Source organism: Prionailurus viverrinus, chromosome C1 (assembly GCF_022837055.1).
Source record: "Prionailurus viverrinus isolate Anna chromosome C1, UM_Priviv_1.0, whole genome shotgun sequence".
In the NCBI taxonomy this organism is placed as follows: Eukaryota; Metazoa; Chordata; class Mammalia; order Carnivora; family Felidae; genus Prionailurus; species Prionailurus viverrinus.
Window position 1 is genome coordinate 42,811,938 of NC_062568.1, and position 25,558 is coordinate 42,837,495.

At 36.0% G+C, this 25,558-nt stretch overlaps 1 protein-coding gene across 1 annotated transcript in view; it reads right to left on the bottom strand.

Moving 5' to 3' along the window:
• Nucleotides 1-25,558, bottom strand: part of FAM171B (family with sequence similarity 171 member B) — a 66,189-nt gene that overhangs the window by 19,301 nt on the left and 21,330 nt on the right. Inside the window, exons 2-3 of the mRNA XM_047873541.1 lie at nucleotides 6,999-7,232; nucleotides 1,190-1,282 (exon numbers count right to left, since the gene is read on the bottom strand). Of these exons, the coding sequence (XP_047729497.1) occupies nucleotides 1,190-1,282; nucleotides 6,999-7,232 (327 nt within the window). The remainder of the gene's footprint in view (nucleotides 1-1,189; nucleotides 1,283-6,998; nucleotides 7,233-25,558) is intronic.

A 25,558-nucleotide genomic window follows, 5' to 3' on the forward strand; every position in this document is an offset into this window, starting at 1 on the left:
ACCCATCCTGCCAGGCAGAGCAAACTTGCAACTCAAAATTCTATTAAATCTATTAGATTTCAAGAGTAAGATTCTGGTAATTTCCTCAGTAAATTAATCACACGCTGGTTTTTTTTTCCAAATATTTTCTTTAATATTTTTGAAATAAGATAACTTCTGAGGGGCGCCTGGGTGGCTCAGTCGATTATCAGACTTTGGCTCAGGTTGTGATCTCACGGTGAGTTCAAGCCCCGCATTGGTCTGTGTGCTGACAGCTCAGAGCCTGGAGCCTGATTTGGATTTTCTTTCTCTCTCTCTTTCTGTTCCCTCTCCCACTTGTACTCTCTCTCTCTCTCTCTCTCTCTCTCTGCCCTTCCTCCTGTCAAAAATAAACATTAAAAAAAAATAGCTTCTGAAAATGAACTTTCACAAACAATTTCTTTTTACCATGACTCTTATTGGACTCTTACTTTGAGGATTTTCTGCCTTTACCAATCAGTCATTACTATTATGCTTTAGTCTTAAACATCGATTCCCCAATACAAAAAAATATTTTTTTTGTCATCGATAGAGGTTTTATATAACATGCAGTAAAAGAGTGAAAAATGTGGGGGTTCCCCTAAGAACTAGTTAAGGAAGATGGCAGGGGGGTAAAGGTCATGCTGGAACTGTCATTCTCAGGGTTGGTAAAGCAGAACTAGAGGTCATAGTTTAAATGAGACTCCAAATAAAGCTTCCTGTATCTGGCCCATGGGATATGCAAGTGGGGTAAATCCCACCTGCTATGGTAAGACCTTACCCACTCTCAGGCCCTTCCCACTCAGGGATGGAAGTGCCTGCAAATTAGAGAGTCCCAAAGTTCCAACCTTTTCCTAATTTCACTGACCACTAAAGCTCCGTGAGAGATGTGATTTGGAAAGAAGCTCAGAATCTCAGTGCAGTCTTTCGGAAACTCAAATGTTCCTACTGGGGCCAGGATGCTAAAATAGTACAGAATGATTCCCACTATACAAACCCCATATTGTTGTTTGACAGTGAAATAAGAATCAGTTAAGATCAACTTACAGCAGTACTAATCATCCTTGAGCAATTTAGACTTTTTTCCAAGTTACAACTAACATGAATTCATTAGTGAAGAACTACAGTAACATAATTAAAGTGATTATCACTAAGTTTTTACCTACAAGTTGAGAAGAAGTGTTGTACTTACCAGCTAATTTTCCAGTAATTAAAACAGTGTCTTCAAATAGCCATATATTTGCTTGGCTTTGCGGGAACAGCGAAAGTGTAACTGATGAATATACTGTGAAATATAGAACAATTAAAATATTCTATTAAATGTGGGGAAAAACTAGGTTAAATATAGTCTGTTCCAGCAGGCCCTAAAAAGTGGGAAGGGGTGGGGTGGGGGGGAAACTGTGGGAACAAAGGAAAAATAAATGTAAAATACGATGAAGGGGGAAAAAAGAGTATCACAGTAAAGTCAGGGGGAAAAAGGTCAGGCATCACTATTTTACTAATCCTTTCTATTTCCAATAGTTTGTACCAAAATTACTAATGATGTTCTATAACCCCAGACATGTATTGTCAGATTAAATGCTTGAATAATCCTCTGTTTTCTCCATACAATTGTTACTTGTTATTTCCTTATGATTAAAATAAATAAATAAAACTTTGGCTCTACAATTCAAGGTTCTCTAAGATAGAGACTACATGCACTGATGTTTTTTTAACTTCCTGCATAAGGGCACAACTCTCTTCACCACACAGTATGGTTTGCCAGCTCTAAGTTGGCAGAAGAAGAAACAGTTTAATGCATAACAGAACAAATTATCCACAGTCATTGGTAGCAATGCAGGATGAGGCCAAATCTGCCTACAAGAGTAGGTACCTTAAATAACAGGTGGGATCAGTAAGTGCAGATGGCCTGAAAGATAACAAAATTATTTCAAGATCAGAAGTGTGTGGGGGAGGGGAGACCATTTTATAAGAACAGATCAAATAAACTTACTAAAAATGAGTTCTCATTTGATAGCTCTCTTCTATTCGATACAAGCACTTAACAGAAATAACAAAATCCTAAATCACTTAGGACAGGATAAAATACATTTGCATGGAAATATGTTTTAAGATATTTCAAAGAGCTGTAAAGACTGATAAGAGGATAAAACACAAAAATATATGAATGGGTATAAAATGAAATACACCATTTTCCTACAATAGGAAAAGAAATACCAAACAAAAGTATAATTTCAATTCAGAATACATTGATAGCTAGACTAGTGGCTTTATGAAATTAGAAAGTGTCAGGGTAGTAGCTTGGACATTGAGATGATTATAAGTAGGGCACTTTCCCACATTTGGATACTTTGTTAAAGGGGGGGGGGGGGCAGCCCTCACAGCTGAAGGTTATTAAACCCGAGGAGAATCTTTTGAACTTCACTAAAACTTATATGTGGATTTCCTTTCACTTAAAAAAAAGGTTTCTCATTATAAAAGGGATGAATATCCACTCTAGAAAAGTTGAGAAATACAGAAAAAAGTAAGAATAAAGTGATGGCCCTCCGAATCCCATGACAAAGACAATCACTATTAATATTTCAGTATATTCTTCCTGGCTTTTTCCTATGATTTTTTTAAAATAGGGAGTACAATATTATATGCGGAATATTTTTACCCTGTTTTTTTTCATTTAAGATAAAATAAGCATTTCCATCCCTCATTAGAAACTCTTCCTAACATTGTCAAGGTCACTTATGTCCTTTCTTGAAATATCAAGACTTACTTAACCACTGTACTAGTATCACATATTTAGATTGTTTTCATTTTTACCATTATTGCAAAAAATAACATCTGAATCAACATTCTTATGTACAAAGACCTGTCAACTTTAGTTATTTATATATCTATTTTTAGGATAGACTCTTAGCAGTGGAATACTGGGACAAAGGTGAAGATTTTGAAGACTTTTGACACACATATTTCAAAATTGCTAACCAGATAATTTTGCTGACTTGTACACCCACCAACCATGTTCGAGAAAGCTCACTATACCTCACTCTCTCAGTACTATGTTCACTTTTAAAAAACTTTTCTAAGGTGAAAAAATCTAAGAAATGTGTGTGTCTTTGGTACAGAAAATCTGAGACTATTAGGAAAATAAAACAGTTTGTCACATCTAGTAATCTTTTGTTTTTCTGGTTTTGAAAAATTCCAGGTAAGGATTTTGCCCATTTACCTTATTTAGTTAGGACCTGAGTGTTTTCTAACTAATTTGTATGAATTATTTACATATTGAGGCTACTACTCTTTATTGTCTAATATTTTCCTATTTTTAGACATTTTTTGAAATATAATTGATGTATGACTTATTAGCTGCAGGTGTCAACATAATGATTCAATATTTATATATATTGCAAAATGATTACCACAGTAAGTCTGGTTAATATCCACCACCTTACATACATTTTTCCCCCTGTGATAAGAAATTTTAAGATATACTCTTAGCAACTTTCAAATATAGAATACAGTATTATTACCTATAGTCATATGCTGTATAATACCTTTGTTAAAAATAGTGCAATCTACAATTTACGACATATTTCATTGCTTTTAGGTTTAAACAGGCCTTCCTCATTAAAAAAAATCATTTTGGGGGCACCTGGGTGGCTCAGTCAAACGTCTAACTTCAGCTCAGGTCATGGTTTCACAGCTTGTGGGTTCGAGCCCCATGTCGGGCTCTGTGCTGACAGCTCAGAGCCTGGAGCCTGCTTTGGATTCTGTGTCTCCCTCTCTCTCTTCCCCTCCCCCTCTACACACTGTCTCTCTCTCAAAAATAAACATTAAAAAAATTTTTTTAATCATTTTTATTTTCTTGTATTTAACATAATTTGATTTTCCACATTTGAACTCTATGAGCAATATATCTGGAATATGAATCCAAAATATCCTAATACTACTTTTTTTCAGCCTTTTCTTAATGATTTATACTGGTACCTTGTCATAGATTACATTTTCTTTACATGCTACTTAGTATCTAATTTGTATCACAGTATTACAGAATTTTAATTGTGTAGCTACATATTATTTTAGTTATATGAAATGGCAAATCACCTCTAGTAAATCTTCTTTTAAAATGATTTCCAGGTTTTTATTCTCCAAGAATTATTTTGCCAAGTTTTTTAATGCATTAAATCTATAAATTAGAAAGAAGTGAAATCTTTACAATATTCAGGCTTTCTAAAGAAATACAATGCATTCCATTTATCCAGGGTTTTAGTTTTTTTTTTTTTTAAGGTCAATCAGTAACATTTGTAGTTCTATTTTCCCCAATATATGGTTATTTCACACTTTTTGTAGGTTTCCTGCATATTTTGCTTGTCCTTGTTGTTTTGAAAGGGATTTCTTTTCATTATTTTTCATAACTGGTCACTACTTCTGGTATATAAGAATATGTATTGACTTGTACCAATGCTAATTCTATACTTAGTAGTTCTGTCAAATTCCATTAATTCCATTAATTTTGAGATTTTTAAGATTCATGCTTTGTAATTTTCCAGGGATATGATAACTGGAAATAGTAGTGTCTTTGATTCTTTCTTATACTTCTCCTCTTTTTTGGTCTGTTGATATATTTTTGCTCTGATAAGAATCTATAATGTAAAATAATATGGACATCTGTGTTCTGTTTCTTATTTTCATAGGATCACCTCTACTATTTTATAGTCAGGTATGACTTTGAGATATTTACCATGTTAAGGATATCTTTATGGTCCTAGTTTTTAAAGAGCTTGTTCTTAGTTGGGCATGGATGGTCAACTTGTAACATGCATTTCAGAAAACTATTGATGCTATCTGATACTTCTAAAGTGTTCCACTAATATGATATGTAAAATTGACAGACACATTTCACATCCTTATAATCCTGCAAAGAAGAAAAATCCTACTTGGTCTTAACAGAATGCTATATTTAAACAATGGTGAAACTCTTTTGTATTATTCTGTTTAGGATTTTTGTCTTTAGAGTTATAAGTAAGATTGGTCTATAAAGGAGTACATGTGTATATGAGAGAGAGCACATATGAAGGCATTTAATTTTTCATTACCTTTGTTAGATCTCAGAATCAAGGCTGCACTGGTTTTATAAAATGATTTGGAGTGTCTTTTTTTAAAATAGCCTTTTGCGGGGGCACTTGGGTGACTCAGCCAGTTGGACGTCTGACCGGCTCAGGTCACAATCTTCCAGTTCATGGGTTCAGGCCCTGCATCGGGCTCTGTGCTGACAACTCGTAGCCCGGAGTCTGTTTCAGATTCTGTGTCTCCCTCTCTCTGCCCTCGCTTGCTCACACCCTGACTCTCTCAAAACTAAACATTAAAAAAATTTTAAATAGCCTTTGAATCAAGCTATTTTTATTCAGAACATTTATCCATGGTTATGGTCTACCTCATCTAAAATCAATATAGTCATTTATATTATCACAAAATTATTAGATTTTTTAAGATTATTGCTTTGATACAGAACATTTGATTTTTTAAAGATTTTATATATTTTTTCTTATCTTTTATTTCCTTATTTGTTTAGATTACAGATGCATGTATAATTTCTTTTGAAGAACTAGCATTTTGTCAATTCTCTCTACATTTTCTAATTAATGTCCATCTACTTTCATCTTTATTTCCTTTTTCCCATCTTTTAGTTTCTTTCATTATTTTTCTAATTCTAATTTAATGAATAAGTGTGCTTCATCTCCGTCTTCTAAAAAAAAAACTAAAGTGGGGCGCCTGGGTGGCTCAGTCAGTTAAGTGGCCGACTTCGGCTCAGGTCATGATCTCGCCGTCCGTGAGTTCGAGCCCCGAGTCGGGCTCTGTGCTGACAGCTCAGAGCCTGGAGCCTGTTTCAGATTCTGTGTCTCCCTCTCTCTGACCCTCCCCCATTCATGCTCTGTCTCAAAAATAAATAAACGTTAAAAAAAACTTTTTTTATAAAAAAAACTAAAGTATATAAGACCAAGAATTCACCTCAGACTTTTATATCCCTAGTCAGATTTTTGAGTCATGATTTTATTAAATCTCATTCACATGAGTCCTAATTTATCTAATTCATTTTTCATTTTCTTTCTCATTCTAAACTTGAATAAGAGTTCAAGAATTCAAATGTTTCCAGTATGAAACCAAATTAAGTATCTAAATTCTAATAACCATCACACACACACACACACACAAAAGATCGATTACCTAAGTATCATCCTTCCAATCAGACTTGCATTCTAGTATCTTCTATGGCCTGTACTTCTCAATATCCAATTAGTCACACTAAGTCTTATCCACTTATTTTTTTTCCTCAGATTTATTGAGCTATACCTGATATAACTGTAAGTTTAAGGTGTATATGATGATTGGCACAGTAATTACCAATTCTTCCTTCAGTATGCCTCTTATATTTACCTCCTCCCTTTCATTCCCTCTCTTACATCAGACTGTTACTCTCCACCAGGAGCACAACCACAGCTTTGTAGCAAGGCTCCCTGAATCCATTCTAGCCCTGTTTTTGGCCTAAACGTCATACACTGTTAAGTAAATTCAGTTTCCAAACAACTTACAGTTATGGTACTCAAGAATCTGCACTGCCTTATGATTCCCATAAATCTAAACTTTTTGCCTCTACTTTCAAGAACGTCCTTGCACCATCTGGCCCACCCTGCTCCTCACTAATCCTCTGGGCATGCCAAGCCTCTCACCGCCACCTGCAGACAAGCTCTGTACCAGAGCAGAGCTCTTGCTCAGGACTCTTTCAAGCCTCTGTGAGGAAAAGAAAAAAAAAAAAAGACTTTCATGTTTTCTTCCAACTGGCACTCCTTTCTAACCTCTCTGTATTGACTTCACATGGGTTGTCTCATTGTCAGTTTACCAGAACAAGAGATTCCCAAAGCAGGAAAAAAAAAAAAAAAAAAAAAAAAAAAAAAAAAAAAAAAGTCATGTACATTTAAGTAAAGGCTTTTACACTGTTGTTGAGTGCTTACTTGGCATTTTTCCAGTCTTCCAAGGCAGAGGTGTCAACACGTAGCCATCCTTGTAAGCAACAATGGTTAAGCTGAGCCCTAATTTATAGGGTACTTTTATCAACACTGCTCCATTGTTCTTAGTTACTGTGGAATTTGTTTTCGTGTAGTTTACAAACACTTCTACAACTGCTTGACTCAGGTACTGACGACTGATGATGTCATTCACCTGTACTTTCAGCATAAATACAGACACTGGAAGAGAAAGAAGCCAGAAATAACAGCATGTCAGATCCTAGGGTGCATATGTCACTATACCTTAAAATGTCATTCAAGACATCTGAATAACCATACAAAACTGATAAAATCTGGAAACACATATGTATGGATGCATTGACACAGGGGGAGAAACATTCCAACAAATTCATTATTCTTTCTAAAACTGAATAAATTTTTATTATTAATAAGGCACAGTGTTATTATCCCAATTTTTTTTTCTGCCAGTAAAAAGGAGAAGAAAAGGAAGCAGTGAATAAGGGGAAGACAGAGGTTCTGTCTTCAGAAAAACCCATTTTCACTTGGCCTCACTAGTTCTAATGCTATCAAGTAACTAATTCAAAATATAGTCAAAGTTCCTAGAATCAAATGCAATCTCACTAAACCTTAGTGCATGACTAGCTCCTTTATTTTGTTCTGTTGTCTGGAAAGCATGGGATGTGTTTCAGTTCCAAATTACCAAATATCAAAATAAAATCTTTAAAATACCAAGAAGTATATTATCTGTTAAATATGTAAGAAAGCACAGTAAGATAATAAATTGAGGAAAATAAGAATTAACTGGTTTCTAACTTAAACCTACAGCTTTATAGATCTTTGACAATATGTTCATGGATATACCAATGTTAATGTCTCATAAAAAAACTTGTATCACCATGGAAATGCCTTTGTAAAGCCTGTATCACAACTTTACCACCTTTGCCAAAGAGGCCTTCTCTTCTGCTATTAATGGGCTTTGGAGTCAGTCGATGCCCATCTCTGCCATTCCCTAGATGTGTGACTTTGGGGAAGTTACCTCTCAAAGTCCATTTGCTCATCTGTAAAATTAGAATAGTAACTACTTTGAGGTAATAAAATGAAATAATGCAAATAATGTGTTCAGCACAGAGGTTAGCTGTCACTTAATATCATTAATAATAAAAATTATTTCTCCACAGTTGGAGACCATTTCACAAACATTAGCGTCATCTGTAAGAAATAACTCATGAGGACTGATGTTGCGGGTATACATTTGCAAAAACCCATTTCACTCCAAATATTTTTTCACAAGAATAGAAGGTCAGGTAAAAAATCCTTGTCACCATTGCCTGAGCTGCAATATTATTACCAAACTATTCTTACACCTTATATACTCTAACTTTGTTAAAAATAAACTAGATTTTAAATTGCTTTTGGACCATAACAAAGACATTTTAAATACAAATCGAACTACTGCAGTAATCACCCAGTCCTAGAAAAGATGCAATCTAGCAGGCTAGAAAAGAGCTCTGATCCTTTCAAGACTCTAAAATTCAAGTTAAATGTTATTCAAACACTATTATCTATTTAGACACAAAGATTTTTTAGTATATTTCCTCTTCTGTATGATAATAAAATGTTAATAATATATAGAATAATAATTATAACCACAAGAACTAAAATGTGTTGAGGGTTAATGAGTCAGGCATTGTGTTCATTTTTAAGTGCATCATTCCATTTACTCTTCAAAATCCTAATTACAGAGACATTATTGTTTCCTTCATCATATATATTGGTAACTGTGGGTTAGGTTTGTAAATCATCCATGGCCAACCTGCAGTAGATGGAAGTAACAGGACACAAACTTGGGACCATCTCTCCTCAAAGTGTGTGCTCTTAAGCCACTGCATTACAACTGCCTGATTTAACTCTTTTCTTTTTAAGTTTATTTATTAAGTGTGAGAGAGAGCACAAGCAGGGGAGGTGCCGAGAGAGAGGGGGGGGGAGACAGAGAGACAGAGAGAGATTCCCAAGCAGGCTCTGCACAGCAGTGCAGTGTGGAGCCTGATTCAGGGCTCAAACTCAACGAAGCTAGAGATCATGAGCCAAAACCAAGAGTCCGATGCTTAACCGACTGAGCCACCCAGGCACCCTGCCTGATTCAGCTCTTAAAAGCAATCCTAACCCCAGTTTAGAGTGAAGAGATGGGAAGAATGAATTGGGAAAAAGGAAAGAAAAGGGAGGATTATATTCTGGATAGCTATACCTTAAAATGAGGTTCCATTAGTCTGTCTAAAAAACTGTTAATTTCCAGGACAACAATCTCTATATATTCAAATGTATATATGGAGAATAGAAAACAAAGCAAAATATATATTACTGATATTTATCCATACCTATGCCCTCTCAGCATTTTTAATAATAGGCAGCTTTGTGGGAGGTTAAATTATTTGTGATTAGTCATTACTATCATTGCTTTTAATAAATTCAGGAGCATCAGGTACTAAAAGGTCAACGAAGCCTTGGTTTTTAGCACCTACTGTTCCTCAAATTATTTATTTTCCCATCATTTTATAAGTTCAGCCCATTACTCTAAAATTTAATAAAAATCATGTAACATTTAAAATCAAAATATGAAGAAGGGCTGTGGATAAGCACATGTTCCTAATGCCAAGCCTTGCATGTATATTATCACAAAAATCTCAATATACTTTTATAAAATATGTGATATCAAGTCTACTTTACCAATGAAAAAATGAGAATTCAGGTAAGTAATGTGAACTGCTCCAAGTCTCACTCATTTTAAGAGGTCTTGTTAGCTGAAACACATCCCTGTGAATGACTGCAAAGCCATCTTTACACCATGTAACAGGGAGTCTTGGGATCACGCTACTAAAATTAATTCAAGGAATATATTGTTGCAATTACTGAGAAATGCTTATATAACATGAACTAAAAAGAAAAAAGGGGGGCCGTCTGGGTGGCTCAGTCGGTTAAGCGTCCAACTCTTGGCTTCCATCCAGGTCATGATCTCATGACTCATGAATTCATGCCCTGCCTCAGGCTCTTTGCTGACAGTGCAAAGCCTGCTTGGGATTCTCTGTCTCCTTCCCTTTCTGCCTCTCCCCCGCTTGCACTCTCTCGGTCTCAAAAATAAATCAATCAATATTAAAAAAAAGAAAGAAAGAAAGAAAGAAAAAAGGAAAAAAGGGAGCTCCCCAACAGACACACACATTAAACCATGGCCTTAAACTCATATGGGAAATATAACTCTTATGTAAAAAACAAGTAAAACATGTGACATGATGGCCTCCTAAACTAAACGTCCTTGAACAGGTCCACCTAGAATAAAAGCTATGTGTAGAAGACAAATAGTTGCCTCATTCAAAATAATTCCTCCAACTGCCCAGCTCCTAATCCCCTAGATGAAATTTACTGAGCCGCTGGCACAAAGTACCTCACTAACGGGGGCCAGAAAGATTCTGTCAGGACCTCAAAATGTGGCTGAAGATACACAGAAGCAAATGGTTGCCGAAGCTGAAACATCTTAGAAAGTCTAGGAGCACCTACCCACTGAGCTTTCCAAAGTCTCCCTGCCCTTTGTCCTTCCAGAGGTGGGTTGTACAGCTCCTCCTGCTGATCTGTGAGCTGTAGCATCATCCCTCCCCAGAGGCCCTTTATTCCTTGTAGCCAGAGGCAGATTCTGTTGCTTCCAAAGCAAGCACCTTGGATGATACAGGATACAACTGTAAACGCAGCATGTGTTATTTAATGGGCTACTCTATCTTTCGTAAGAGAAGGTACAGGAAGGAAGGATAATGTTATGTACCAAAAACAGGATAAGGCATATAAGAGGGAGACTGCACATAACTAAAAGGGAATTAAGATTCGCTAATAAAATTTAATAATGGGTCTTATTCAAATCAAATGTACCCACAATGGCTCCTTCAACAGCATCTTCAGGAATAGGAATTCTGATTAATTCCTTTGCTATAACGATTAATTTCAGAAATTCTGAGAGCCTTTGATTTATAGACAAACTCCAGTGTGTAGTAAGATCTTAAGCGAAATTCATAAAAAAACCAAACCTGTGTCTTCTGTCTTCTCCTGTCAAAGTACAGTTGTCAAAATAAGACACACTAAAGGCTCCTGACATTCTGAGGCTGAATTTGATTCTTAATGTTTTCCAAAACATTTTTTAATCCAGAATGGATGGTTTTATTTTTCCACATGTAATAATTATGTTAAAGAATAAATTTGGTGAGAAAATGATTATCAAGTTCAGGAAAAAAATGATTTGCAAAGGTCAAATATTGCCGATCAAAATCAGTGTTCCTCTGAAGAGATCCCGTATTTCTGCTCCTTAGATCTATTAGACTCAGGACATAATGTAGCCCTGACCAGCAGGGTCCTCTCTAGCTCAATTTGGAAAAAAAAACTAATGCTATTTATGACATGCACAGACACACACACACACACACACACACACACACACACACACACACAAGCTGAGTGTGAGAAACTTTATCCGTGTTGTCCAATTTCATCCTAATACAAACCTGCAAGACTTTCCCCCCATTTTAAGGCAAGGAATCTAAGGCTAGAGTTGCACAATTAAGGCAGGATTCACAGACAGGTTCATCTGACTCCAAGTTCTATGCATTCTACTGCCCACATCTCTTCTTGAAAACCAGTAGGGATTTGGTTTTTACCATATTCAGTAGCTTACTTGTTTCCTTCCAACCAGTGCAGAGAAGAAAGTGCAGAGAAGAATTTGCTGGTCCTATGAGCCTTTCACCCCATCCCTAGGCTGGGTTTGTGTGGCCCCAGCATAAGAAACAGCAAAAATAGCATTAAAAAAAACAAAAAGTCTCAGCTGGAAGCCTGCTTGCTGCTATTAAAGGGGCATAAACAATTCTTTCTCCTACAAATAAAAGGACAAGAATAAAGAATTGCCTGCCCAAGACTTAAATAGGACACTTCTGATTTCCATGGTGTTAACATTTTGATTAAGCAAACAGGGCTGGCAACCAGATGTTATAGATGTATATATAATCTCCATAACAATCCCCCTACTAATTATCCAACAAAAATACTTTGGCATTTAAATGGGACAGATTCCGCGATTAAACATATAATTTTCAACCACAGGTGCTTTTGTCTCCATAATCTATCCACTCTTCTCCGTTGCATTTTTCAGGTTTTCATGCACTTATTATTTTCTCTGTCACTTAATTATAATCATTATGTCTTGCCACATAATCTTCTTTTCAATATGTCACGATTAGTTTAAAAATGGTTCAATATCAAATGATTTCAACTGCACCCTTAGAAAACATATAATCTAGATGTTGAGAGAAACAAGTAAAAATAAAATACACATCAATGAGCACAGTCCTAAGGTTGCCGGGGAAAAAATTAACTATCATATAATTAAAAGCATTGTTAAGTAATGAGAATAACTAAAATTCAAAAGAGTACTCTATACATAAAGAAGTGCTCTTGAAAAAGCATATTAGAACCAACACTATATTATGATTTTGCTATAAGATATAGATGAGTGAGTCAGTCTAATAGGGATTTTAGAAAAATAAAGCTAGCTATTTGTTTGGGTGACGTCTAGAGCTTGAAGTGGGTGGGCTGATAAATTATAACCCCACTTCTTTTCAAAAGAACTTGACATCATCTTATTATGTTGTTACCATTATGTAGGTTACAACTGTATCCATAGAGTTGTACCTTATTTTCAGATTTCTACTGTACAAAAACTAGCCCCCTTCTTTTGTGTTATATTTCAAGCATCTACAATAATTTCATTTAATATGCAACATTTTTCTATGAATGTAATGCTAAAAACACATTAGGTTTATAAAGCTTTTATAAATAGATCACAGATCAAATTTTAAGTATAAGATACTCTGACAATAAAATAAATTTTAAAACTTTACTGAGGTTTAAGCATTCAAATGAGAACTAGACTAAAAATGAAGAGCACAAAAATATAGTGGAATAAAATGGTTGGGAACAATTAGAAATATTCACCTACATTAATTCATCAAATGTTTATTGACTGCTCACTTTGGGCCAGATCTGCAGTAGCTAGGTATTAGGGATAAAAACATTAAGAAGAAACAGTCTTGCCTTGAGGATTAATTTAGAATCTATGTAGATGACAATCTGTATGATAAGTATCCACCTCAAAGAGATACCTTCATTCCTAGGTTCACTGCATTATTCACAACAGCCAAGGTATGGAAACAACCTAAATGCACATCACTGCATAAATGGATAAAGAAAATGTGGTATATACATACAGTGGGCTACTACTCAACCTTAAAGAAAGAAGGAAATCCTGCCATTTGCAACAATACGGATGGACCTGGAAGACATTATGCTAAGCGAAATAAGCCAGACACATAAAGACAAATGTTATGATCTCACTTATGTGTGGAATCCAGAATAATCAAACTCACAGAAGCAGAGAATAGAATGGTGATTGCCACGGGGTGAGTGGAGGGGGAGGTGATGGTCAAAGTGTACTAAGCTTCAATTATAAGATAAATAAGTTCTGAAGATCTATACAGCATAGCGCCTATTCCTAATAATATGTATTATATATTTAAAAATTGCTAAAAGGGTAAATCTTTAAGTGCTTACCACAAAAAAAATTCATTGTTAATAGGGATGGGAGGAAACTTTGCAAGGTGATGAGTACATCTATGGTCTTGATGCCTTGATCGTGATGATGGTTTCATGAGTATAACTCCAAACTCATGGAGCATATACATTAAATATGTACAACTTTTTACATGTCAATCACACCTTGATAAAGTAGTTTTAAAAAGTATCGAAAACTGTGGATTTAGTATTTACTTTAGAATCAGTTCACACTATCATTTTTTGAACAGGGAGAATGTTGATATTTTGAGTTCAGATCTCTAAAGGGCCTGCCCATTCATTCTTGCTTGTTTTCCATAATCTGACTTTTTGGTCCATTATAATAGAGACTTTGTGGTGAGAACCCAAAAGATGACAAACTTCTGGCTATAACCCAAATCAGGCTTTATTTGTACTTTGCCATTTTCATACAAGATATCCAGTCACAGAAATTTTAATTTAGCGCTAACTATATAAATATCTTAAAATGTACACAGAAAACATCTGGTCCCAAATTTCAATGTCTGGGTATTTAAGACCTTTAGTAGAGATGTAACAATCATGATTTCACTAAAAATAATATAAATTAATCCCCAACTCTTTAGCCTGGCATTCAAAATCTAAGATCTGGCCATCACCTTCCTTTCGAGCCTTATCTAATTAGGGGTTGACAAACCCTACAGCCTACAGGCCAACTCTGACCCACCACTTACTACTGTAAATAAAGTTTTCTTGGAATACTGCCACAGTATTCATTTATGTATTGCCTACAGCTGCTTTCGCTACAACAGCTGAGTTGATAGTTGCACCAGAGGCCATATGGCCGAAAATGATCTATCTGGCACATTACAGAAAAACTTTGCAGACCTCTGCTCTACTGTCACATAAATGGGTCAAGGGTCACTATCCAAGACCAACCCACTTTCTTGCTACATTATTCATTTCTTTCTTTCTACTGAAAAGTCTCCCTTTTTTTTTCCATCTCTCCCTGCCAAAATCCTACTCCATTCTTTAACATTTAGCTCAAACACCCCCTCTTCAAATAAATTTACTCTTATTTCAGTCAGATGGGAACTTCTCTTCTGTACCTGCTAGTCTAACGGCACATGATATATTCTGGCCTTTGCTTTGCTTTCTGTTTATTTGTCTTCTCTGTGAGAATAAGTTTCTCCACAATCAGTGCATTTCAAACTCAGCCTTGTGTTTTGCTGGAGTTTAGTAAGGGATTTAGAATATGTATTCTGAATGGAATAAAGGTCAGGAGGAAAAGTGGGGAGAAGGAGAGTAGGAGAAAGAGGAGAAATAAAGGAAGAGAGGTAGAGGGAGGAGGACACAGAAGATCAGAAGTGGCCAAACACCGGGGAAAGAATGATAACTGTAGAATTTCCACAGAGGCCACCTGAAGTTACAGCCAGCTTTCTAACCCCACTATTTGGTAAAATTTTGAGTTTAATCTCAGTTACCCAGTGAGAAATATATTATTGCAACGATCACAGCAACAAATAAATATTAAGATTCCTTTTCCTTTTCCTTTTGGAAACTAATATTTTTCCTTCTTTTTCAAAAGAATATTTGACTGGGAAATTTTGACTAGAGAATAATATAGAAGTAGCAAAACTTGCTTAATAAATATAATGCAACTGTATTACAGCAAAGATTAAAATTAAAATTTTTACTTCTGTTACAGAATACCAACATAGTTTGACAACTCTTTCTCCCAGGGTACCAGCAAAATTTCCCTATTTGAGTTGGAAGCAGGGTTGAAAGTTCAGCAAAAAAAGCAAGGACAACAAAGAAGCTCGTAAAGAGAAAGGAGCATATGATTCCACATTCTGTAATGCAGAGTGGAAAGGGCTGCAACAGTTTACTCTTTCTGGCATTTCAAATGTGGACACATAGCCTTCTTTTAAAGGAACAAAAGGGTGCTGAATTAAAAAAAAAAACTCGCTAAAATAAAAAAGTCTCCTTTTCATTGCTTAAGTACCAGATTGGATCCAAAATTCTTACTGGCTCTGGAGTTTAACAAACAAACAAAAATCTGTTCCTGTTTGAAACAGAAACAAATTTATTTGCAGTAAATTAATATTACAGAGGAAATGTCAAATCTAAGAAGAAATCAAAGAGTTAGATTAAGAACATTATCTCCAAAGGTGAAACATGCTATAAAGCAAATAAAATACACATTTTCTTCATTTCAATCAGGGGCTTCAATGAGTATGATTCACCAAAACTAATGAAAAGAATGACATAAAAAGAATCCTTATAATTTAAGAATAAGCACATTGCAGACGACTCAATAGGGAACAAATGAGAGGGCTGGGCCATTAGCCCTTGGACTCTGTTCCTTCTTACCCATGCAAAAGACCTTTTCCTCAATGCAAATAAGTCAGTCTGACTCCAGCTCCTAAAACATACTGTCCAACTCACTCCACAGGTATTTCTCATCCTGACTTTTATCTTTTCTTCCTAATTTTTCATCCTGCTTCTTAATCACTTACAATTACTCCCTCACTCACTCACAAATTCACTCAAACTATGGTATACAGGGGTGCCTGCGTGGCTCAGTTAGTTAAGCCTCTTACTGGAGATCAGCTCAGGTCATGATCTTGCAGCCATGAGATTGAGCCTCACATTGGGCTAAGTGTATAGCCTGCTTGGGATTCTCTCTCTCCCTCTCGCTCTCTGCCCCTCGCCTGCTCACACATGCTGTCTCCCTCTCGCTCTCTCTCTCTCTCTCAAAATAAATAAACAGTTAAAAAAAATTTTTAAATAAAGTATGCCATATATGGAGGCACTAAATGTGGAGCAACAGAACCTAGAACCCAGAGAGGAAAGGTTAGGAATCAGTTTTTCACTTGTTTGAAAAGGCATTGGTCCCAGCTGCCACAGAAGTACTGGGTACCTAACACAGACTGAGGTGGAGAAAGGGGCTTGCTGGACAAGCTAAAAGAGCATGCCCCATTGCTCCAGGCATATACAGGAGCATTCATCAGTAACACAAACAACATCACAAGGGCCGCATTCCCAGAATCTAGCCAAGGAGCAATCATGGTCGCAGGCCCCACACATGCAAGGACTGAGCAACCAACTCTGCTGTGTTAACACTCTCCTCGCACCCTAGTTTTCCATACTACCTTCTTTACATACTATATAATTTACTCATTATGTTCATTTTGTTTCCCCTACCAGACTGTTAGCTCTATGAGGGGCGCCTGGGTGGCTCAGTTGGTTAAGCACCCGACTTCGGCTCAGGTCATGATCTCACAGTTTGTGAGTTCAAGCCCTGCATCAGACTCTGTGTTGACAGCTCAGAGCCTGGAGCCTGCTTCGGATTCTGTGTCTCCCTCTCTCTCTGCCCCTCCCCAGCTTGCACTCTCTCTCTCTCAAAAATAAATTTAGAACATTAGCTCTATAACATGGACTTTTTCATTTTATTTACTCCTGTATCCTCAAATAACAATCCTTACTTTTGAATGAATGATTGAGTTAGTGAATGAATTCCTTCCTCTGATACCATTAAGTGAGATCACTGGCTCAGAACTAAACTGCAAGGGAGGATGCAAATGTGTAAACTGAGGTAGATAAGCCTTGAAGTAGAGGGCAGGACAAAGAGATGGGTAAGCAATCATTTCTGCACACAGACTATTTGTAAGTGATGTACTTCAAGCTAAGTGCACGGTCTTTGATTCATTACACTTCTTCCTTCGGTAATTTCTTTCAACAGATACATTCATTCTCATGATATTGAGAAAGAACTTCAAAACACAAGTTTTTTGTTAGGGCAACCATTGTTGCTTTAAGCAATTATATGAGGATCAGTTTCCACCAATTATTACTCAACTTTAATTTGTAGGATAATACTCCAGTAGATTACCAAGAAACCAGAATTGAAGTTGGAAGTAAAAATGGAACAAAGTAATTTATGTGAAAAAAAAAAGACTACTACAAAAACACCATTTGGGAAAATAATAAAATAAATAAGAATATTTTTAATATAAAGTTTTTATTATATATATATTTCACAATGACTTATGTTTCTTAATACATTGCTACTTAAAAGGAATAACCATTAGGAATCTTTGAGTAGCTCATGTTTTCCCCTAGGTGTTTCAAATATATGGGAGAGACAAGAACAACTTTAGAGAAACATTCATGAGAGGGAAGAGTGATGAAACAATGGAAATCGGGTTGGATGTGTTAGCTTGGGTACAATACCCTGTTGGGGATGATCTAAGTATAAATTGCTTAAATTGAACACAAAGTACTATAGCCTCCTTTGCAATTTAATGATGCAGTGTTCTTCAGTACTCCCAATTAGTATAATTTATGAAATCTAGAGAAGACTATGTCATGCATGCCAAAAAGAAATCAAATTATTGCTATTTATATACCATCCTGAAAAAGGATTTAGTATACCAAACCGACAATGTCCCCCAAAAGTTACCCCCCCAAGTTTCTAGAAAGGATGTAAAATCTCCAAACTAAATAATTGTAGAGTGTGATTATTATTTTGAACTGCACAACTCTGACTCAGGAGACCTGGAGTAAGAGAGGACTCATCACTAAAGTCCCTGCTAACACCTTTCTCTAGACTGGGCTTTAACGTAGGTCAACTGTCTGTACCAACTGGGACAGCCAGCAGCCTTCATCTCCTGCCAGGGGATCTGTCCAGTACTGCCCAAAGACCGGCCTATCTATCCCTCCTGCAAACAGGAAAATTTTCTTTACCATTGTGTATAAAATGAATTAAAACTTTAAAGACAACTCAGAATCAAAGAATACAGTACTGTAAAGTACTTATTAGTACAGTGCCTTGAATCTAGTTAAGCACTTTTTTTAAGTACCTCTTTTTAATGGTTCCATATCTTAATGCTACAAAGAAATAGTGTGATTAATCTTCTCTCTTAGAATGTATGCAGAGGTTTAGCAACTGAATATCTAAAGCCAATGACGTAATCAACAAATATTTAGGAAACAAATCTTCTGTGATACCTAAAACAAAACAAAAACATCAAAAGCCTGAGATTTGGGGCCACAGTTCCCAAACTGTGCTCAAAGCCAACAGAGGGGACACAAATTCAGAGGGGTAAAATTCCACACAGGCGCGATAATAACAACATCCTCTGGACACTGCAGAAACTGGAGACCGCCCACGATTCAATGTACTACACTCAAATCAAGGCCATTCCATTTTGTGAAGTTGGGTGTTCAGTGACTGCTCTGATAAAATGCAAATACTGCATGAAAATGAATGTCAAACAGGAAATGAAGACGCAGTGTTCAATCTCATTCCAAAATCTGAGAAGTTGTGCCATGTCTAACAAATACATCCCATTAAGTAATCAGCAAGTATTTTTTTTCTTGAAATGACTACTAAGTTGTTAGGTCACACACACAAAAAATTACTGAGACACTAAAGGATCTGTGAACAAAGAAAATTTAGGAGTCTTTGTATGTTTGCTACACAGTTTTATTAAGTACCTACTATATGTAAGGTCTATACTGGTCACTGTGAGAGATAAAAGGAAATTAGTTGCCCTCAAGTAAGTACATGAAAGAGTCAAATGGAAAGAGTGAGGGTACCAAGAAAAGTGCATGCAGAGTGTTTGAGTTCAGAGAACTGTAGAATTACACTATTCTGGTTAACAATGTTATGAAGCAAGAAATGAGTCATATGTGAATTCTGAATGTACATCTTTCTACAAAGTGCCTGTTCACACTTTATTGTCTTACTATAAATATTCCAGGAAACAACTATTCTTTGAAAACACATGTGTTATTGTAAACACATATGTGTCTACTTAACTCTTTTCTGAATGCCTAATTGTTTAAATGAACAAATAGGTGAAATATTAAATGAAAATCTTACAAAACCTCAAGATTATCAGTTTGCATAAAGTGTCACTATTGTTACCGTTTCTAGGACACTCGACTCCCTTGACCTAGGACATAGTTTCTCAACCTGGGTAAACATTAAAATCATCTGGGGGAACTTTTGCTGTATTCCCAGGCCCCACTCTAGTCCAATTAAGTCAGAATCATTGCAGATGGGGTCCAGGGAGTCACAGTTTTAAAAGGTCCCAGATGATTCTAATGCATAGCCAAGGTTGAAACCACTGACCTAGGATAAAGAATAAGTATATCCCAAAGGGACAGGGATATGACCTAAAGCCATCCTCTTCAGTTCAATTGTTCTGTCTCTTTTAATATAAAAGAATTTAAATTACTTATCTTGGATTGAAATGGGCATGCCCATTTACTCCAGGGCTTGCTGGTGGTTCCTCTGTTGCACACCCCTAAAGGCATGAGCACCCCAGAGAATCGGAGATATAGGACACAGATGTGAAAAAAACCTAACCTTAGTGGCTGCGTCTGCTGATAGTTATTGTTACTTGTTTAGGTTTTGTGTGTGTGTGTTTTTTTAATCACCAATAGCTGCCATTTTCTAATCCCTTATCTCTGGGTCCTCATATTTATTTATTTAAGTAGACTCCATGTGCATCATGGAACACAACATGGGTCTTGAACTCACAACCCTGAGATCAAGACCTGAGCTGATATCAAGAGTAAGCTGCTTAACTGAGTCACCTCTGTGTCCTCATATTTAAAAGGGTTTGGCACCACTCAATATTTTCCATTAGTTTTCTTCTTTTTTAATGTTGTATATAGAAAATACAGAAAAAAACAGAGGAAAATAAGTTATTTCCTAATTCAACCTCTCAGAAGTAACTTGGATTCCATCCAGTACTTTGAAAATACTTAATCCAGTACTTAAAAAAATAGATTTACAAAATTAAGATTACATTGTGTATATGTGTGTAACTGTGTATATGGTTATATAAGCATGAAGTAAGGTATGAAAAAAACTCACCACATTAATATTAACTATATCAATTGGGTCATTGAGGGAACAGAATACCATTTCACTTGCTACAACATGTGACATGACTTACTACAGTGAGCTTGCATTATACGTAGGAAAGAAAAAAAAATAAGCCAATAAAGAATGTTATAAGCTGGGTTTTTCAGTTAAGTTTGTATTGTGAACATGTATCAATAGTATTAAATATTTTTCAAAATTACCACATTTCACTACTAAAGAACATTCTATATGTTATTATTCATTTAACTTTCTCCTATTAGTGTATGTTCAGTCACTTCTATTTTTCACATTTGCAAATAATGTTTTAATTAAAAATCCATGTACATAAATGTTCATCTGAATTTTCAATTATTGCCTTGGTAGGAGAAATAACAGGTCAATATATAAACTGTTTAAAGCTTCTTGATTTGTATTACTAAAATGCTTTCCAGAAAGTTACATCCATTTATACTGTAAATGTAGAGTATTCATATTTTATTTTACCATAGTTGATATATCATCAACATGACTGCTCCCTTACCCCAGGGAGTTAAGGTGAAAACCAATATTCAGTAAAGTTTCAAAATCATTCTATTGTCCTTTAAGTTTACCTTTTATTCCCAACATTGTTATTTGCTTTGTCCTGTTTTTTCTTCATACCTCTTGATAGGGTGAGAGAGCCTCTTATGAAGAAAATTAAATATACGAACAACAGCGTAAGAATAACAGGAGCCCATCATACCCTCTTTGGTTGTTTTGGGATTGCATTGGTGAATTCATGGACTTTATTCACAGTAAAATCAAATGAAAAGGATTTAATAAAACATCCATTTTCCCTTTTACAGAGTCTTTCTTTCTTCTTTCTATATGCAAAGTATGTTGAAATCAATAAAGAGAAAATGGAATTTATTTAGAACCTGCCAGACACATGCTTCAGCGTGTCTTTTAGAAAGGGTTTGAAACCTACTATCAGCATTTCGTTAAAGCAGATGAGACCCACCCTGCTGGGAGAGTGGTTAGATTTAAACAGAATGAGTCCAGCATTTTCTCCAATGCTTCTCTGACACTCTAGTAGCCTTTTCCTGGTAATTAGACATCTGAGAGGAATACTGACCAGTAAATGGAAATTCAAGTGCTACACCAAAAACATCGAGTGCCTAAAGCATTAGCACAGCATGAATTCTACAACATATACAAGATGCAGCCTAGTATTAGTAGATAGCCAATATACTGCCAGACCTGGAAATTTTAAGCAAAACGAATCATTCATTAATTTATTTTTTCAGTGAAAAACTAACATGAAATTGAAAGATCTTAAAAGACAAAGCAGATATGACAATGCGCATGCAGTATGTATTTTGTTTGAAAGAAAGGCCTATAGGTAGCATTGCAGTATTTTTGAACTTCAGATATCAATTAAACTCACTTGACTAAACATTCATTGCATCCTGACCAGGCATCAGATGAAGTGCCAAGTCCAGAGGGAGCATATACCATAACTTCTATTTATTCAACACCTTCTTCGTGCAGAAACTGTGCCAAATTTCTATGTATGTTATTATATTTAATATTACACAGTTTCAAGTCTGAGGTAGTTGAAAATCCAGTGGGAAAAGTATACAAAAATAATATAAACAAATTATATACAGAAAAGGGAAATATGAATTCTAAATGAGGGATGTTTTCAACTAGGAATGAATTGAGGCTGAACTTGAAGGAAGAGATAAATTTTATTTTTTTAATGTTGTATTTATTTATTTATTTACAGAGCATGAGCAAGCATGCAGACAGAGGGAGACAGAGAATCCCAAGCAGGCTCTGCACTCTCAGTGCAGAGCTCGATGCAGGGCTCAATCCCACAAACTATGAGATTGTGACCTGAGCCAAAACCAAGTCAGACGCTTAACGAAATGAGCCAACAAGGCATCCCGGAAGAGATAAATTTTGAAGTACAGAGTTGAAGTATGGACATGTAAGTAACATGGAACAGCGTGAGAAAGGGCACCCAAGTTTCCAAAAAAAAAAAAAAAGTAAATAAATGCAATGTTAAGGGAATAACAGTCAGTTGTAGCAAGTAAGAAAAAAGGAATCTGGGAACAATGGGAAATGACTGAATCTCATTCTATTCTCTGTGTAATGAAAGGTTGAGAAGCATGTGACAAGATTAGGAGAGACATGCACGATCTCCCTGGGAGCAATCTGTAAAATGGACTTGGATAGTGAGAAACCGGAGGTAGCTATTGAAATACTTTAGGATCAAATGAAGAAAGTCAAAATTAGAGTAGAGGCAGTATAAAGAAGGATCAGAAGCAAAAACATCATCTGGCAACTGATACGATATTGCAGTTGAGGTCAACTTAGAATAACAAACTTTTGAGTTTCAATGACTAAGGGAACAGAAAAAATACTCTTTTATTCAACAATTATTGAGTAGCTGATACTTGTTGATCAAGGTGATAGGCATTGATGTTTAGCCAAATAGCACAAGATCTTGACAGTGTGCCAAGAAGTTCAGTGGGAGGCCACAGGCAAGCCGACAGGCCATTTCAACTGAGCACCCAAAGTGTTCCAATACCTCAAATGCTATGGAAACACAGATCAGGGACACCATGCCAGATCTCGAGGGTCCATTATGGTTCCTGACAGAAGTGAGAGTTAAGCTGATATCAGAAAGCACCTGTGACCTTAACAAAAGAAACCATGCAGACAGGAGAAAATTCTAGGTGGACTGGGCCAAAATGCTGAGTCTTAAGCCAGCAGAGGGCAGGAACTACAGACAAGAGAGCGTAGAATGGAACCAAAAAGGAGATGGAGAAGAAAGAGTGGCATTTGAACAGAAGCACCCATTACAGTAGATTCATCTACTGTCCTTCTGGAAAGAAATATAAATTAAATGAGCTTTCAAATTTGCCCATCCTGGTCATTATGATCTAACTCCACTTAAGAGATTTCCCCCTCTTTATACCAGAGCAGCGATTTTTTAACCCCTTTGACAATCTGATGGATCTATGATCTCTCTTTACTACCACCCCCACAACACACACATGCACAAATACGTGTACCCATAAATACACAAAAATGTTGCTTGTGATTTCACTGAGCTCAAAGATTCCCATAAACTAAATTTCTAAATGTTGCTAAGGACATCAACAGGTTCCCTGTGTCACATTTTTTGAAAACAGAAATGACTGTTAGAACTATCACTGCTAACTTCAAAACTGTGTTTTAACTTCATGGATACACATGGGTCATTTTTCCCAGAGAGATAGTACGGTTCATTTTAAGTTTTTTATTTGGAGAGAGAGAGAGAGAGAGAGAGCACATGTGGGGTAGAGACAGAGAGAGAGAGGGGAGAGAGAGAATCCAAGCAGGCTCCATGCTGTCAGCACAGAACCTGATGCAGGGCTCAAACTCACAAACCATGAGATCATGACCTGAGCTGAAATCAAGAGTCAAGACACTTACCCGACTGAGCTACCCAGGTGCCCCAGTACGGTCTATTTTAAAAGCCAAACAGCCAGAGTACCAATCCCAGCTCCATCTCTTACTACTTAAAGTGATTGCGACAAGTTACACAGCCAATCTGTGCCAATCTCATCTGTGAAATGAGAACAATAACAGCACCTGACTATAGATATGCCTCATTGGGTTAATGGGGGATTAAATGAAATAATATACAGTACTTAAGACAGCACCTGACCATGAACATTATACTAGTGTTTAGTATTATTTGTCCATACTTGTAAATATTTTTTTTAGCTTCTGAAAATATCTCTAAGGAATGCTCTGACTTCACTAAAACCTCCCCAGAAAAGCTAGCACATATTTTGTACACATTTTAGCTTGTATAATTTGGCATTTCTGGACATTTTTCTTTTACTTTAAGAAATTGGTAAGGCTATTTACTTCCGTGAAACTAAACAACCTCAATAAGATACTTTTGCATGAAAGACAGATTATATAAGTATAATGCAATAGAATAATTAGTATTTACAAAAATATTAAGTGAATTTTGATAAATGATTCACATTTGTGAATTACCAATGAGAAAAAAGACTTCATTAGTCTTTATTACTTCTGTTAGGCAAAGGTATTAATCATACATTTTAACCTTCATTTAATCTATCTGGAATGAACTGGATAAAAAAGAAGTCTAGTTCAAATAAGAAATGTTATGTATTCAACAAACATTTATTAAGCAAGAAAGGTTAACACTGGGTGGATAAGAACACTTTGCCCAGGGAGTTACATTGTTCTCATTGTGTTGTATCTATTAACTCATCTCAAGTCTCATAAACCCAATTTACAAATGAGGAAACAGGATTCAAAAAGTAAACCACTCACATCTCATTGCTACAAAAGTAGTGAAGACAGTGTGTTGCTCAATTAAAGACATTATTCTTTCTGAAGCAGAAAATTCAGGCATCCAGAAGGTGATATCACTCATTATGGAATATTGTAGAACATTAGATGAACTTCTATATAATTCTTTTCCCCATCTCAAGCAATGCCAAAACTGTATATATAGAGACATAGTTATTACCGAATAAGATACACTCCTTTTTTCCACTCCCAAATCTGAATACAGGTTTCTTTATAGAAGCTATATAATTCAATTTCTGAAGCAGTCAACTCTAGAAACAAATCATATATGCAAGAATAAAAGAAGGCACCCTCACTCCTAAGACAGACTGTTCTGCAACCATGGTAATAGGTAGCCACAAGAACAAGCATTAAATTTCCTTAATCAATATAGAGTTCTATATAGCCTTAGAACCACAGAACTGGTGTGAAGCTCCTTTAACCAACAAATCATTGACAACTTGGCTCACTGAACTTATTCCTGTAAGGCAACCAATCAATAACCAACGGTCTCAAACATCAGCCAATGAGGAAAGGACTCACTCCGATAACAGTGCCTCTGTATGCCAACCAAACAGCAAAAATCTCAGAGAAGCCAGCTTCTACTGACGTTATCCTATCACCACCTCTGAAAGTTCCCCAACCTCTGAATCCAATACTGCCTCAGAAACATTATGTGAGTTCA